General features: G+C 41.6%; 1 protein-coding gene across 4 annotated transcripts in view; it reads right to left on the bottom strand.

The window, feature by feature from the left end:
* The window catches only part of trappc12 (trafficking protein particle complex subunit 12), a 63,095-nt gene that overhangs the window by 43,094 nt on the left and 5,928 nt on the right, over positions 1 to 14,073 (bottom strand). For 2 of the 4 annotated variants that reach the window (XM_048531884.2, XM_059645601.1), the window contains exons 2-5: positions 9,994 to 10,057; positions 6,528 to 7,769; positions 3,151 to 3,267; positions 1,518 to 1,631 (exon numbers count right to left, since the gene is read on the bottom strand). In XM_048531884.2, coding sequence (XP_048387841.1) covers positions 1,518 to 1,631; positions 3,151 to 3,267; positions 6,528 to 7,763 — 1,467 coding nt within the window. In that variant the 5' untranslated portion in view covers positions 7,764 to 7,769; positions 9,994 to 10,057. The remainder of the gene's footprint in view (positions 1 to 1,517; positions 1,632 to 3,150; positions 3,268 to 6,527; positions 7,770 to 9,993; positions 10,058 to 14,073) is intronic. The other 2 variants (XM_048531883.2, XM_048531881.2) reach the window with 1 other exon arrangement.

Below are 14,073 nucleotides of genomic sequence, written 5' to 3'. Positions count from 1 at the left end.
CATTCCTGCAATAGCCCTGATGAGTGCAAAGCGACAAATGCATTTTACTTCCCTTTAGGATGGAAACAACGATTCTGATGGAGGATTTCGAATGGAACCCAACATAGTTTATTTATACCCAAACGGAATGATCCAATTGTCAAGTGAAGTATTGCTCAACACGTGATGCATATTCTGCTCTTCAGAAAATATGAATTAACTTTCTTTCCTTTTATACTTTGAATGAATTTACGAACAGCAAGATGTCCTGATAGCATTTCATTGAACATCTGAATTATTTCAATAGTGACAATCATGGGCTGTTATTGTTCCTGAACCTGCATTACATTATTGTAAAATGAGACTAACGTTATGTAATCCAGGGATGTGCTAGAATTTGTAAGATAACGTATAAAGGATAGTATGACAATGCATCAGATTTAGACTCGGGGCAAGTACCAGCCAGAGACACTGTCAAAGGATTCTGTCCAATGAAACTGAATTTAAGCTGGAGAATCTGTGTTTGCCCAGGTTTTGGAATAGAGAGAGCAGGAGCAAGGGTGTGCATGAGTCTCAGCCATCATTTACACAAAGCATATGGAGAGTGACAGTAAATTAAACTTGGATAAAGAGCCAGGACACTATGTTCCAACATTGCGAATTTGAGCTGGGGGGAGAAAAGTGTGATATATACTTTCTTCCCTTGCTTCCTCAGGGACATGACTTAGCGCACTCAATCAGTTAGTAAAACTTTGTATTCATGCTTCCTTCGCATTTCAGTTTTCTCCTCAATTCGACACAACGTACTTCCAATTGCACTTGTTCAACTTCCCTCCAACTGATTTGTCTTCAGCATCACAGAATTAGAATTGTGTCCAGTACCATATCCAGACAGCTTATGCATTTTTTAAAGATTGCTAAAAGCAGAATGAACTTGTAATTTCATAATCATGTGAAATGTCTTTGGGCGTTTTACCAAACAGAAAGAATCTCAAACAGCAAGGACCTTAGGCAAAAGCAGAAATTTTCTATGAAATTCAGGAGATCTGACAGTATTTGGCAGCATTACAAGAAGTTATTTTGTGTCAAAACGTTAATTTTTGATTCAATGTGTTAATTGTTTTCTCCCCACAGGTGCTGTCAGACCTCCCGATTTTCTGCTGTGATTTTGGTTCTGTTTCAGATTTCCAGTATCTGCAGTTCTTTGTCTACATTAGTAAAACCTTAGAATGTAATCATCAAGACAAACGGGTGATTTTCCTACAGAAAAACTGATATCCACGTTTTAAATTTGGCATTCCTGCAATAGCCCTGATGAGTGCAAAGCGAAAAAGATTCAACAGTATGTTGGTCTTCCAGAAATATTTAAGTTCTATACTAGGAAGTAAATGTATTGGTGTAACTAATTTTAATACAAAAAAAATGCTGGTTGCATTCCAGGAGTCGAACAACATTGTGTTTCTTTTAAAAAGAAACAAAGGGTTTTGGAAGAAAAATGATGACAAATGCTCATCAAAATCACAACCTTGCCAACTGACCTGAACTGAATCTGTAGTGTGGTTAGTTGGCTGACCACTTTTGCCATAGCCTTGACCATGTGCTGTGAGTAATCTTCCACAAAGATCAACTGCAGCTCTCCAGTTCTTTGTATTCTGTTAACATCAAAAGAAAGATATCCCATCATCAACATCTAGTTAGGATATTTCAAACAGGGTACTTGTTACAACAGTGAATTCTACATTAAAAGAAGGCTACTTTTAGGAAAGATTGATGGTTTTTGTTCAGGGTAAACATTCAAGTTAACCGATAGGGAGCAGTAGAACATGAAGTAACTTCAACGTCAATCAGAAATGCCAGAGTCCTGGGTAAGGAAAAATCTTGGTTTTAATTCACCCAGAAAAATTGAACAGTTCTTCTAAGAGCACTGAAATACGAACAAATGACACAGGAAAGGTTGGTAATTTGGCACCTTGAGCCACCTCTGCCATTTACAGACCATGGCTGATGGTTCGGGTTAGGCCACAACATATAGGAGCAGCACTAGGCCATTCAGCCTGAACATTTTGCTCAATTATTCAACAAGATCGTGGATGATCTGATGATACATGACCCCACTTTCCTGTCTTTCTTCTGTAACCCTTGATTCCATTACTGATTAAAAATCTGTTAACCTCAGCCATGACTATACTAATGATGCAGTCTTATCAGTCCCTACAGTAAAGAATGCCACAAATTCGCTACCCACAGATGAAATTCATCCTTAAACGGGTGATCCCTGACTCAGATTATGATCTCTGGTCCCATTTTCCCTTGCAAGAGACAGGCAACATTTCTGCCACACATCTGCCCTGTCAAATCCACCAAAATCTTGCATGTTACAATTATGTCAGCTCTATCTCTTTTAAACGCCAATGAGCACAGACCCAATTTACTTAAACTCTCCTCTTAAAGACAGTCTCTCCTGAATTGGGAACAACTGAGTGAATTTTCTCTGAACCATCTCCAGCATTGGTACATCTTTCCCTAGATAAGGGGATAAAAATAATTCATGGCATTCCAGCTGTGGTCTAACTAGTGCCAGGTGTAATTTTAGCAAGATTTCCCTAATTTTATTCTCCAGTCCCTTTGAAATAAAGGCCAACATTTCAGTTGCTTTCCTCATAACCTGATGAACTTACAAGCTAGTATGATATTTTAAAAACGATTATGCACCAGGGCTTCTGTTTTGCAACTTTCTACAGTGTTTTTCCTTTTAAATAGAATTGTTTTTTTCCTGCCAAAGTGCATAATCTCACTTTCCCACATTATATTTCATCTGCCAAGTTTTTGCTCACTCGTTTTATTTGTCTATATTCCTCTGCAAACACTTTGTATATTCCTTACCATTTGCCTTCTACCTAACTGCGTCAACTGCAAATTTAGCTATAGTACATTCACTTTTATCAAAATTAATACACATCTTGTAAATAATTGTGACACCAGTATTGATCACTGTGGCACTGAAAATGCACCCCTTATCCCAATTATGGGTTAGCCATTCCTCTACGCATATAATAATACTATACTATAATATAATACTTTCAACACAATGGGTGCTTTCAAATTCACATTCTCACCTAAAAGAATGTTACCTTACATGACAAAATTCTAAATGCAAGGTCCTTTACTTACAATTAATTGCTTGAGTCCCACAAAGGACTGCTCCACAGCATCTGCAGTCAAAGCTTGTCTCTTCATTGCAGCCTGTTCTCCCAAAAACCGCAGCATTACTTCCTTGACTGCATCACCCTGAAAGGGTCAGGAGACATCCAGTCAGTTATTTATACCAGATGAAACAGCTTTTAAAAGGCTACCTTCAATCTTGAAATGCACATGCTATTGGGAATGGAGCAAAACAAGTCTTTTGCATTCTATGCATTTACATTTAACACGAGCAAGTACATAAAATGATTCATAAACTCTACCAATACTATTAAAAAAACTTACACCACATGTATTGCCTTTGTTATAAAGTTGATGTCCATATTTGAGACAAACTACTGATGTAAATTTGTCAAAAAATGAACTTGATCGTGATCCTGTTTGTAATATTGCTTTTTGTTTATCCACGGAACATGAGCGTTAGTGGCTGGAGGTCAGCATTTGTTTTCCACCTCCTACTATCCTCAAGAAAGTGGTGTTAAGCCGTTTTCCTGAACCATTGCTGTCTTTGGGGCGTAGGTACACTCAATAGGCTGTTGGTGATTTGACCCAGTGACTGAAGGAATGATGACATATGATAAGTGATGAATGGTGTACCTTGTTGATGGCACAGTGATAGCACTATATAGTAGTGGAAGGAATTAACAAAGGTGGTGGATGGGGTTTCTTGTCCTAGGCTATGTTGAGTGTCATTGGAGCTGCACTCATCCAGATAAGTATGTCATAGCACAATGGTGATTTGTGCCTTGTTGATGGAGGGCAAGTTTTGGGGAATCAGAAGGTGAGTTGTTTGCCACAGACTTCCAGCTTTTGAGCTGTTTCTGTACCCAAAGTATTTATGTGGTTGATTCAGTTCAGCTTCTGGTCAATGGGTATGCCCAAGATTGACAGGAAGGGATTCAGTGATAGTGTAACTAATTGTCATGGAGATGATTTGCTTTTCTTTTGTTGGGATTAATCACTGCATACCGTTTGTGATAATACATTCAACCCTAGCCTGGTGCCATCCAGGTTCGCGTACTACATTCATGCACAAACTGCCTCACACCTGAGGAGTTATAAAAAGTATCGAGCACTGGGCAATTATAAGGGAACCTTCCCATTTCTGATAATGTGATGGAGGGGAGATCATGCTGTGGGAGCTGAAGATGGTTGGGCTGAGGACATGATCTTAAGTAGCTCCTGCAGTGATGTTCTTGGGAGATGATTGATCTCCAGTAGCTACAATCATCCACTTACACGTTAGTGTGAGTCCACCAGAGGACAGAGATTTTTCCTCATGCCGTTGTAATTAAATTTTGGTTGGAAGCCTCAATGACACATCAAGTGTTGCCTTGACATCAGTAGCAACCACTTTCACCTCACCGCTAGAATTCAGTTCTTTTGTCCAATTTTATATCATGGCTGCAAGTAGGAATGACAGAACTCAAGCACAAGTTGCTTGATAGCATTATCAATGGTATCTTTCAATACTTGGCTATAAACATGGAGACATTAGAATTTTCTTTACCTAGATCACTGGCTACTCCTCAAACACAGCGAGTTCCATATGCTCCCAATCTTGTGCCTTACATCATTCTCTAACTGATAATCCTTGAGACGCAAACTTATTACTGCTTTCATTAGAAACTTAAGGAGACAGCAACTTCCAGATTGCGCTCAACCACTAACAGGTTTACCTCAAAAACACTTTCAGCAAGATGGTATTAGGAAGCAATACATCCATGCTTACAACTCCCCATAATGTACATGTCGTTTACATATTCATTTATATGTAGGACACACTATGTAGCCCAGTTGTTTCCTGTATGGATGTACAGCAGTTAAATTGCACAAGTTTGTACGTTATTCTTTCCCATTTTTCAGGTACACATTTAAACCATTGTAAGTTCACTGTGACATATTATTTTTTAACCATGTACACTGAATCACTTAATCTCACTTAATGGTATTGAAATTACCTCCTGTATGAAAACTGAAGAATCTATTCAATTTTACTGATTATCTGCAACAGATTTTAGTACAATACATCCTTAAATGGGACCACCTGTTTGTTGCTGCTGTCAGTTTGGCATTTTTGGAGGTAGTTCCCGTTGCTCTGTAAAAGTTCATCTCTGTTTATTAGGCTATTTCATTCAATCCTACTCCAGGACTTGAACATGTTATGTGAAGCTGACAGTATACTAACAATTTTCAGATGGCAAGTTTAAGTCTAATGTGTCCTTTCTGGTAGATATCTTGCATTCATAATCCTAAATTTAGCATAGTGGTTTATTAGTCAAGGAAAGACAGAGTCATTGCACCTTTTTTTTAAAAAAAGGGTGGAATAGAAGATTGGATGGCCACTTTGTGGAACACCTATGTTCTGTTCGTAAAAATGACCAAGCTTCCCGTTGCCTGCCATTTCAACTCAACACGATATTCCCTAGCTGACATTTCTGTCTTGGGCTAGTTAGTGCTCCTGTGACGCTCAGCACAAGCTGGAAGAACAGAACCTCAGTTTCCACTTGGAAACCCTGTAGCCTTCAAAACTGAATGGTGAGTTCAATAGTTTCAGAGCCTGAACACCTCTAATGTCCTTTATCCAGAATATCACAACCCAGGTCCTCTCGTGACACGAGTTGCTTTCAGCACAGCCAACCCATTTTCACCTACCTCATTATCAGCTGTTCTCCTTCCTCGGCTTACCATTATCCATCCCTGTGTCTGACTAACAGTCTCTTTCCCTCGGCTCCATCACCACCTATACTCCTTTCTCCCCCATTCTGTCTTATGTTTTCCTAGCTACTAGCAATTTTGAACCAATATTAACTCTGCTTTATCTCCATAAATGTTCCTGTTCTCTCAGATCTTCCATCACTGGAAACAAGCTGTTTTTGTTCTACAAATAAAAACAGAGCATCTGTAGACAGAATCAACTTCTTGATTTTGAGTTAAATATGACTGCTTCAGAACTTAAATCTACTTTTCCCTATCCTCAACTTTAAACACCTCTATCAATCCCTTGGATTTGTAGCCTTTGCTACAGCCTAGCAGGACTCGACACACTAGAAAAGTGATCTATGAATTCTCAGAAATGTCATTAAGCTTCCATTGCGCTATCCAAGTGAAAGGCAGTGACAAAGAAGGAAAAGGCAACATTCTGCACAAAAACTTAAGTATCTAATTCTGAAAAGAAGTCAACTCAAATAGGGGAAAAAGGAACAGCAGGTTGGATGCCTTTTAGAATTTTTATTATACACAGCATAGCATTTACATTCAAATAATTAATTTTTCCCCAATAAATGTTAGAACACATCAAGTATACGTTGTAAAATCAATATGAACACAAACAAAAACTGACTTACTTGCACATTGTCAAACTTCAAACCTGGCATGGTTAATTTTTCCTTGTCGATAAACACTGTGCTGTACTGTTGGGTAGCGACAGAAATGAGAATCTTCCTGGTGTCCTCAGAAGGAAGCCAAGCATCATATCGTCTATCTATCTCGCTCATATTCAATGCTGTTGCAAAGGGATCATCACTTCCTGCAAATGCTGCTTGGATCTGGGTAAAAGGCTTAGGTGACAGAGGTATTTGCATAAATGAGGCTGAAGAAGGTGTGACATCACTTCCTATGATAAAAGACTGAGTTGTACCATTGTGTTGATTGGCTATTCCGGAAGAAGAAAGGGATGACAGTCTGTCAGGTACTGAAGCACTAGCATTCGGATTACTAACTGAAATGAAAGAAGTTGACGTGAAAGAGTCAAAAAATTCTGCTGCCGATGAACTTGAACTGGCATCATCTGTGAAAAATTTGCTGAGGCTAGGACTAGGGTGTACTCCAAATAATGGTGGCTTATTAGGAGTATCAATAATTGTCCCAAAGCTAGGAGATTTCACCATCTGGGGTTCATAACCATCTGCTTTCAAAGGAGCATGAACCTGGGATTTAGACCGATTGTCCTGACTAAAAATGGTGCACACTGGTAGATGTTCATCCTTGGACAATTGGGTGCTAACTGGCACCAGTGTCTCCTTCTCCTGCAATTCTGAATCAACCAGGCTTTCAGATCCATTTTCATGGCTTTGATTTGTTATTTGATGCTTTTCTTCTGACTCGATTGCTAGTTCCAGATTTTGTGCAGCAGATTTCATATCTTGTGTTGGAGACCGATCATCAGCATCATGTACAACAGAAGGTGCGAGTTCACTATCTTCACCAGAAGACTCTTTACAATCTTTACTCTCTGAATCACCGCATCCCATCTCTAAAGCCTCTTCACAGTCATGCAGGATTGCTAGATCTCCTGCATAACCCTCACTATTACTAGGTGAATCAGATATTATTACACTCTCCATCATCTGATCATTAAGTTTATCCATGAGATTCACTGAACATGCATCAGATATTTTATCTGTTGGCTCAGAAATGAATGTATCTGGACCTAGATCAATATTTTCAGTTCCAAACAGCAACTGCTGCTGAGTTTGAGATTCTTGTAGCATTGCGTTCACATGCTCTTCATCATTAACCTCATCATTAACGCTCAACGTTGTTGTATCAGTAACCGGAGGGTCGAGTTGAAGATCTTCCATCTTTTCCTGTAATCAAAGTGCACAAATTCAGGAATTACCTATAGAATTTTGCTACAACTGTACAAGCAAGTTATATTCAACAAACAAATAATGTTGGCCCAGATGTTGTGGTCAGCATCAAGGTGATTACACCAACCTCAAAGGAAACTGCTCACAAGAGACCAGTAATATCTGTGGTCCCAATTTCAACTCTTCCAATGTTAAATTTGATTCTAGTGATAGCTATTAGGTATTGGACATTAATGATGCCATCAAACAGATTAAGCAGTGAACCTCACACTGAAGAATTAAGATGTTCCGAGTCTGGAAATAAAATAATCATTGTTTATTTTAAATCCTTTTGTAGACAGCAAATCAAAGATTGCAACAGACAATTAACAAAACAAATGGTGAAGCAAACTTGTAAAAAAATCAATTTTTTTCATCATGATAAAGAAATTTGACATTCCTAAATATGAAATTAGAGTTCATGTAGGAGTAATTAAAACGTAATGAATTGTTAAAACCTACTCAAAGCATAGTAAAGGTAAAATTGCCAGGCTCTTACATTAGAGAGATGACTGGTGGTGGTTTAACATACCACCTCAGGTGAGTGGAAGAGGTGAGGAGGAGAGTCCTTCATGGCAACCTCAGCCAATATAGAACGGAACCTAAGTTGGTGGTGCCACTCTGCATCTGTGTTAGCCAATTCCCTCTCAGTGCATAGGGAAGACCTTTATCCATGATGGGATGGAGTGGTGGTGGTATTGGGAAATTACAGTCAAATGCAACATTAAAAAAAAGGGTACGTTCACATCAACTCAAGCTATTGCCAAAGACTTCCACTTACAGGTTTTCAATAAATATCCTATGGAGGATGGACAGCAACTTCTGGGTTTCAACATTTAACTGCACTTATGTACAGAAATGACTGTTCACTTCACAGTTTTAACAACAACAAACACTACCACCTTTGCAGTCATTGCAAATGAAAAATTCAGCCTATTAAAAGTGGTAGCATAAGCTAAATTCAAACATTTATTTTTAGACTGATTAAAACCATATTGTACAAAAAAGCATTTTATAGATTTCTCATAAAAACATTTATAAAAACGCTGGTTAGACAACACCTAGAGTATTGCATGTAGTTCCAGCTGCGGTTGTAATTGGGATTCCTTTCAATCTGAGGATATTTACTCAGTCTTGAGTTCTTTCCACTGGGCTTCATGTCACAAAACAGGCATAGCTTTATAAAATTTTGAGGGTGTTTGACAGGAAGAAGAGGGGTTTTGCCAAAATGATTCCAAGGATGAACATTTCAGTGAAAAGATGAGGGTGGAGAAGATGGGTTAATCTCTCTGTAGCAAATAAGACTAAGGGGAGATTTTATCGAGGTAGACAAGTCTACGACAGGTTTAGATCAGGTAGATAAAGAAAAGCTGCTCCTATTAGCAGATGGTGCAAGGGGTAGGGGACACAGATTTAAGGAGCTAAAAGAGATGCAGGGTCACAATAACAACAATTTCTTTTGTGCACCAACTGGAAATGATCCGGAACTTGTCATCTATGAGGATTGTGGGAGTAAATATGATTAATGATTTCAAAAGGAAGTCGGGAATAAACTTTCAGGGCCACCCGGATGTGAAGTTGATTGGGTTGCTGTAAAGGCTGGCACAGTATAATTGGGCTGAATAGCCTCATTCTGTACTACGATGAGTCCATCACACATTGGATGGTCACTTTATAACCTGTACAAAGAAGTCTGCACAAAGAAAGAAAGAAAGAAAGACTGACACTCTCACTTTTAAACTAAGAGTGAATTACAGTTCTACAAATATTTGGCATGAACAGAATTATGGTGTATAGTGAGATAATGGAATCTAATCCAGCATGCCATTATGAATATCTCCATCAGGCATTCCCCACATATTTTCCTTCTGTTTTAGATCATTCAAACTCAATAAATAGCAAAATAATTATCATGCATCACCCCCTGCCCAGTGTTAAACAGAACATTTCCTTACTTGTCAAATGACCACATGAAATGTCTATCATTGAACCGAGTAATCGTAAGATTTATGAATCTGGAGACATGGCGATCAACTTTTAAAAAACAAAATCAACAACACATAATCCTACTCTCGAATCTAATATTAATAGGCACTTCACTGATCAGGTTACAAGTATTAAATAAAACAGTGGTGCACATCACAACGTTAAGAATGAACGGACTTTGAATTATCTCACATACCTGCAAATCAATCTTAGGTGTTGGTTCACTATTGGCTTTACCAATAAAGCTGCGAGGGAGAAAACTGAAATCTACATGTGTTAGATTTATAGAAGTAGTAGGTAAAAATGTTAGAATCTATTATGCATGATGGGATTAACAGGCACCTCATTGATAATTTGATTAGGCAGTCAGCATTGGTTTGGGAATGTGAAACCATGATTGATGAACTTGGGGTCTTTGAATACATTCTAACAAAACTGACAAAAGAATACCAATGGTTGCAGTTTATTTAGATTTTCAGAGGGCTTTTGATAAAGTACTCCACAGGAAGCTGGTGAGAAAAACTAAAGCACATAGCTCTGACTTACAGGGTACTGCGAGGATCAGTACTCGGGTTTCAGATTTTCACAACATATATATCAATGGCTTCTAGTGAGAACCAGAAGTCATACTTCCAAACTCGTTGGTGGTACGAAACTAAATGGGAATGCGTTGTGAGGAAAATGTAAGGTGGAAATGTCAGGAAGATCTGGACAGATTTAGTGCAAGGGCGAGAACATGGCAGATGGAATATGATGTGGAAAATGTGAGATTATCTACTTTTCAATGAGAAACAGTTGCAGATTATCTTTTAAACTATAAGAGCTCAGAAAGTGTAAATGTACAAAGGGATACAAGTGTCCTTGCAAGATAAGTCATTGAAGGCTAACATGCCAGTGCAGCAAGCTATTAGAAAGGCTAATGGAATGTTAGCCCTTATTGCGAGAGAATTGGAGTGTAGAAGTAGTGAAGTCTGGCTTCAAATGTACAGGAATTTGGTTAGACAGCAACTGGAATACTTTGTGCAGTTTTGGTCCCTTTACCTCAAGATGTTATTGTCACAATGGAGGTGCAAAGAAATGACTGTTCTACCGAGTGAGGTTGGGCAAATTCGGCCTGTATTCCCCAGCATTTTGAAGAATGAGAGGTGATCTCACCGAAATTTACTAGGTACTTAAAGAGGTAGACAAGGTAGATGCAGATGACATGCTCCCCCATCAATGAGGAATAAATTTTTAAACATTCAAGATGAAGAAGCATTTTTTTCTTAGAATGTTGGGAAGCTTTGGAATTCTTTACCTGGTAGGACTGCAAAAACTCCACCTTTCAGTATATTTAAGATAGGGATTAGTAGATTTCTAATTTCCAGCGGCATACTGGCTTATGGGGATTGGCAGAGTAAAAGGCACAGAAAAGCTATGATTGCATTGATCAGTGAAGCAAGCCTGATGGGTTGACTGGTCTACTCCTGTTTTTATTACTGACTGTTATTCAGAATTAATCGTAGTTTTGTCACTCATTTATTTCATTTCTGTTCTGTTTTTGGGAAGTGGGAAGTGTGCAGAACATATTTTGAGCAACTTAGCACTCAATATCAATTTAGTTAAAAGCTGCAAAGGATAAAAAAGATGCCAAATTCGAGGGAGTTAGTAGTTCGGTCAACCCAATCAAGGCCCGAGCCCTCCAGCTCACAGGAATAGTCTTTTGTGTGTTAACTAAGAAACCAGAAAAAAGCTAGACATAAAACTAAAATTTATCAATACGCTTCAGACAAAGCAATTCTAATTTCATTACAAATATGATCTTGTAACAAAAGAACACTCTAGCTTTTCTTCTGGCCTAAGAAAACCTTAATGATCAGGAAATAGACTTTCTTGAATTTCACATGTCAATAGGTTCCAACTTCTGTGTGTGGTAAGAACCAAATCTGATTCCATTCACAAAGACAAAGTAGAACTAATTAACTACCATTACTTCCATTTGTCAGGAACATTTTCAAAAATTACAAACCTCCAGAGTCATTCTCATTATTTCACTTGTTTTTAAAAGACTACACCCAATTCATGTTTTTAATTTACTCACTACCTGCTCATACTTGATCTAGTACATAATAGATGCTGCTGAAGAATTATATGAATTGCTAAACAACGTTGTGTGCTTCAGAAAGAAGATATTTTAAATCACTCTGTTCAGATGTTTTCAAGACACACGGCTGGAGCAGGTGGAATTTGCAACAAGGTCTTCCAGCTCAGAGATAGGGACGTACCACTGCAGCACAGGAGGCCTTACTTTACAAAGTATATACTAAGTGCATTCACACAACATGCTAGTGCTTGCTGACTTACACTGGTTACTAGTTTAGGTGTGCCCGAATATCTAAACTCTCATCCTTACATCCCAAACCCGCCATAGCTTCAACTCTCCCCAACAACCTTCAAGGTTTTCGCGCTCCATCATTATTTTGTTAGCGCTTAGGCTGTTGAAGGCAGGGTTAGGGGCTGGAAAAACCTCCCTAAATCTCTCTCTAGATTTAAGCAGACTCTTAAACCATGGTGCTTTGACCAGCCTTTCAATCATCAACACCAACAGATTTTTTTTTGGTGGGCAGGGCAGAGCAGAGAGGGGCAAGGGGAGAGAAGGATGGAGAAGGACAAGGGTGTGACAGGGGGCATGTTGAAAGGAATGGGGGGAGGCAATGAGGAGGAGTGATGGGTAGGTGGGGGGTATACTATGGGACGGGGAGTGGTGAGAGGTGTGTGGGGGAGTGCTGTCGGGGTTGGGGGGTGAGAGGTATGGAGATGAGAGGGGTCAGGGTTGGGGGGGTACTGCGGGGTGGCAGGGCGAGTGTTGGGGAGTTAGTGTGGGGTGGGGTGGTGAGAGGTGTGAGAGAGGGTACTGTGAGATGAGGGGGGGTACTGTGGGATAGTGGGGCTGAGAAGCGTGTGGGGGCACTGTGTGATGGGGGGCTGACAGGTGTGTGCATGTACTGTAGGGGGGAGGTGTGGGATGGGGGGTGTTTGGGGGTTACTGTAGGATTGGGGGGAGGGGTGTGTGGGGGACACAAAGGGTGTGTGGGGTATACTGGGGGGGTCATGAGGGACACTGGGAGGGGGGGTTACTGTAGGATGGGGGAAGTTGAGAGTTGTGTGGGGGTTTCTGAGGGGTGCTGTGGGATGGAGAGACTGCGATGGGGGATACAACATGTGATACTGTGGGATGGGGAAGTTAGATACGTTGGGGTGTGACACTGTGCGGTGGGGGGTGACAGGAGTGCGTGTGAGCGAGCGCGAGACAGAGCGAGCGCGAGACAGAGCGAGCGCGAGACAGAGCGAGCGCGAGACAGAGCGAGCGCGAGACAGAGCGAGCGCGAGACAGAGCGAGCGCGAGACAGAGCGAGCGCGAGACAGAGCGAGCGCGAGACAGAGCGAGCGCGAGACAGAGCGAGCGCGAGACAGAGCGAGCGCGAGACAGAGCGAGCGCGAGACAGAGCGAGCGCGAGACAGAGCGAGCGCGAGACAGAGCGAGCGCGAGACAGAGCGAGCGCGAGACAGAGCGAGCGCGAGACAGAGCGAGCGCGAGACAGAGCGAGCGCGAGACAGAGCGAGCGCGAGACAGAGCGAGCGCGAGACAGAGCGAGCGCGAGACAGAGCGAGCGCGAGACAGAGCGAGCGCGAGACAGAGCGAGCGCGAGAGCGCGCGAGAGAGCGCGCGAGAGAGCGCGCGAGAGAGCGCGCGAGAGAGCGCGCGAGAGAGCGCGCGAGAGAGCGCGCGAGAGAGCGAGAGAGAGAGCGAGAGAGAGAGCGAGAGAGAGAGCGAGAGAGAGAGCGAGAGAGAGAGAGCGCGAGAGAGAGCGCGCGAGAGAGCGCGCGAGAGAGCGCGCGAGAGAGCGCGCGAGAGAGCGCGCGAGAGAGCGCGCGAGAGAGCGAGAGAGAGAGCGAGAGAGAGAGCGAGAGAGAGCGCGAGAGAGAGAGCGAGAGAGAGCGCGAGAGAGAGCGCGAGAGAGAGCGCGCGAGAGAGCGAGAGAGAGCGAGAGAGAGCGCGCGAGAGAGCGAGAGAGAGCGCGCGAGAGAGCGAGAGAGAGCGCGCGAGAGAGCGAGAGAGAGCGCGCGAGAGAGCGCGCGAGAGAGCGAGAGAGAGCGCGCGAGAGAGCGAGAGAGAGCGCGCGAGAGAGCGAGAGAGAGCGAGAGAGAGCGCGCGAGAGAGCGCGCGAGAGAGCGAGAGAGAGCGAGAGAGAGAGCGAGAGAGAGAGCGAGAGAGAGAGCGAGAGAGAGAGCGAGA

The sequence above is a fragment of the Stegostoma tigrinum genome, chromosome 4, assembly GCF_030684315.1.
Source record: "Stegostoma tigrinum isolate sSteTig4 chromosome 4, sSteTig4.hap1, whole genome shotgun sequence".
Classification (NCBI taxonomy): domain Eukaryota; kingdom Metazoa; phylum Chordata; class Chondrichthyes; order Orectolobiformes; family Stegostomatidae; genus Stegostoma; species Stegostoma tigrinum.
Note: the sequence above shows the minus strand (reverse complement) of the source record. Positions and strands in the feature narration are given on the sequence as shown.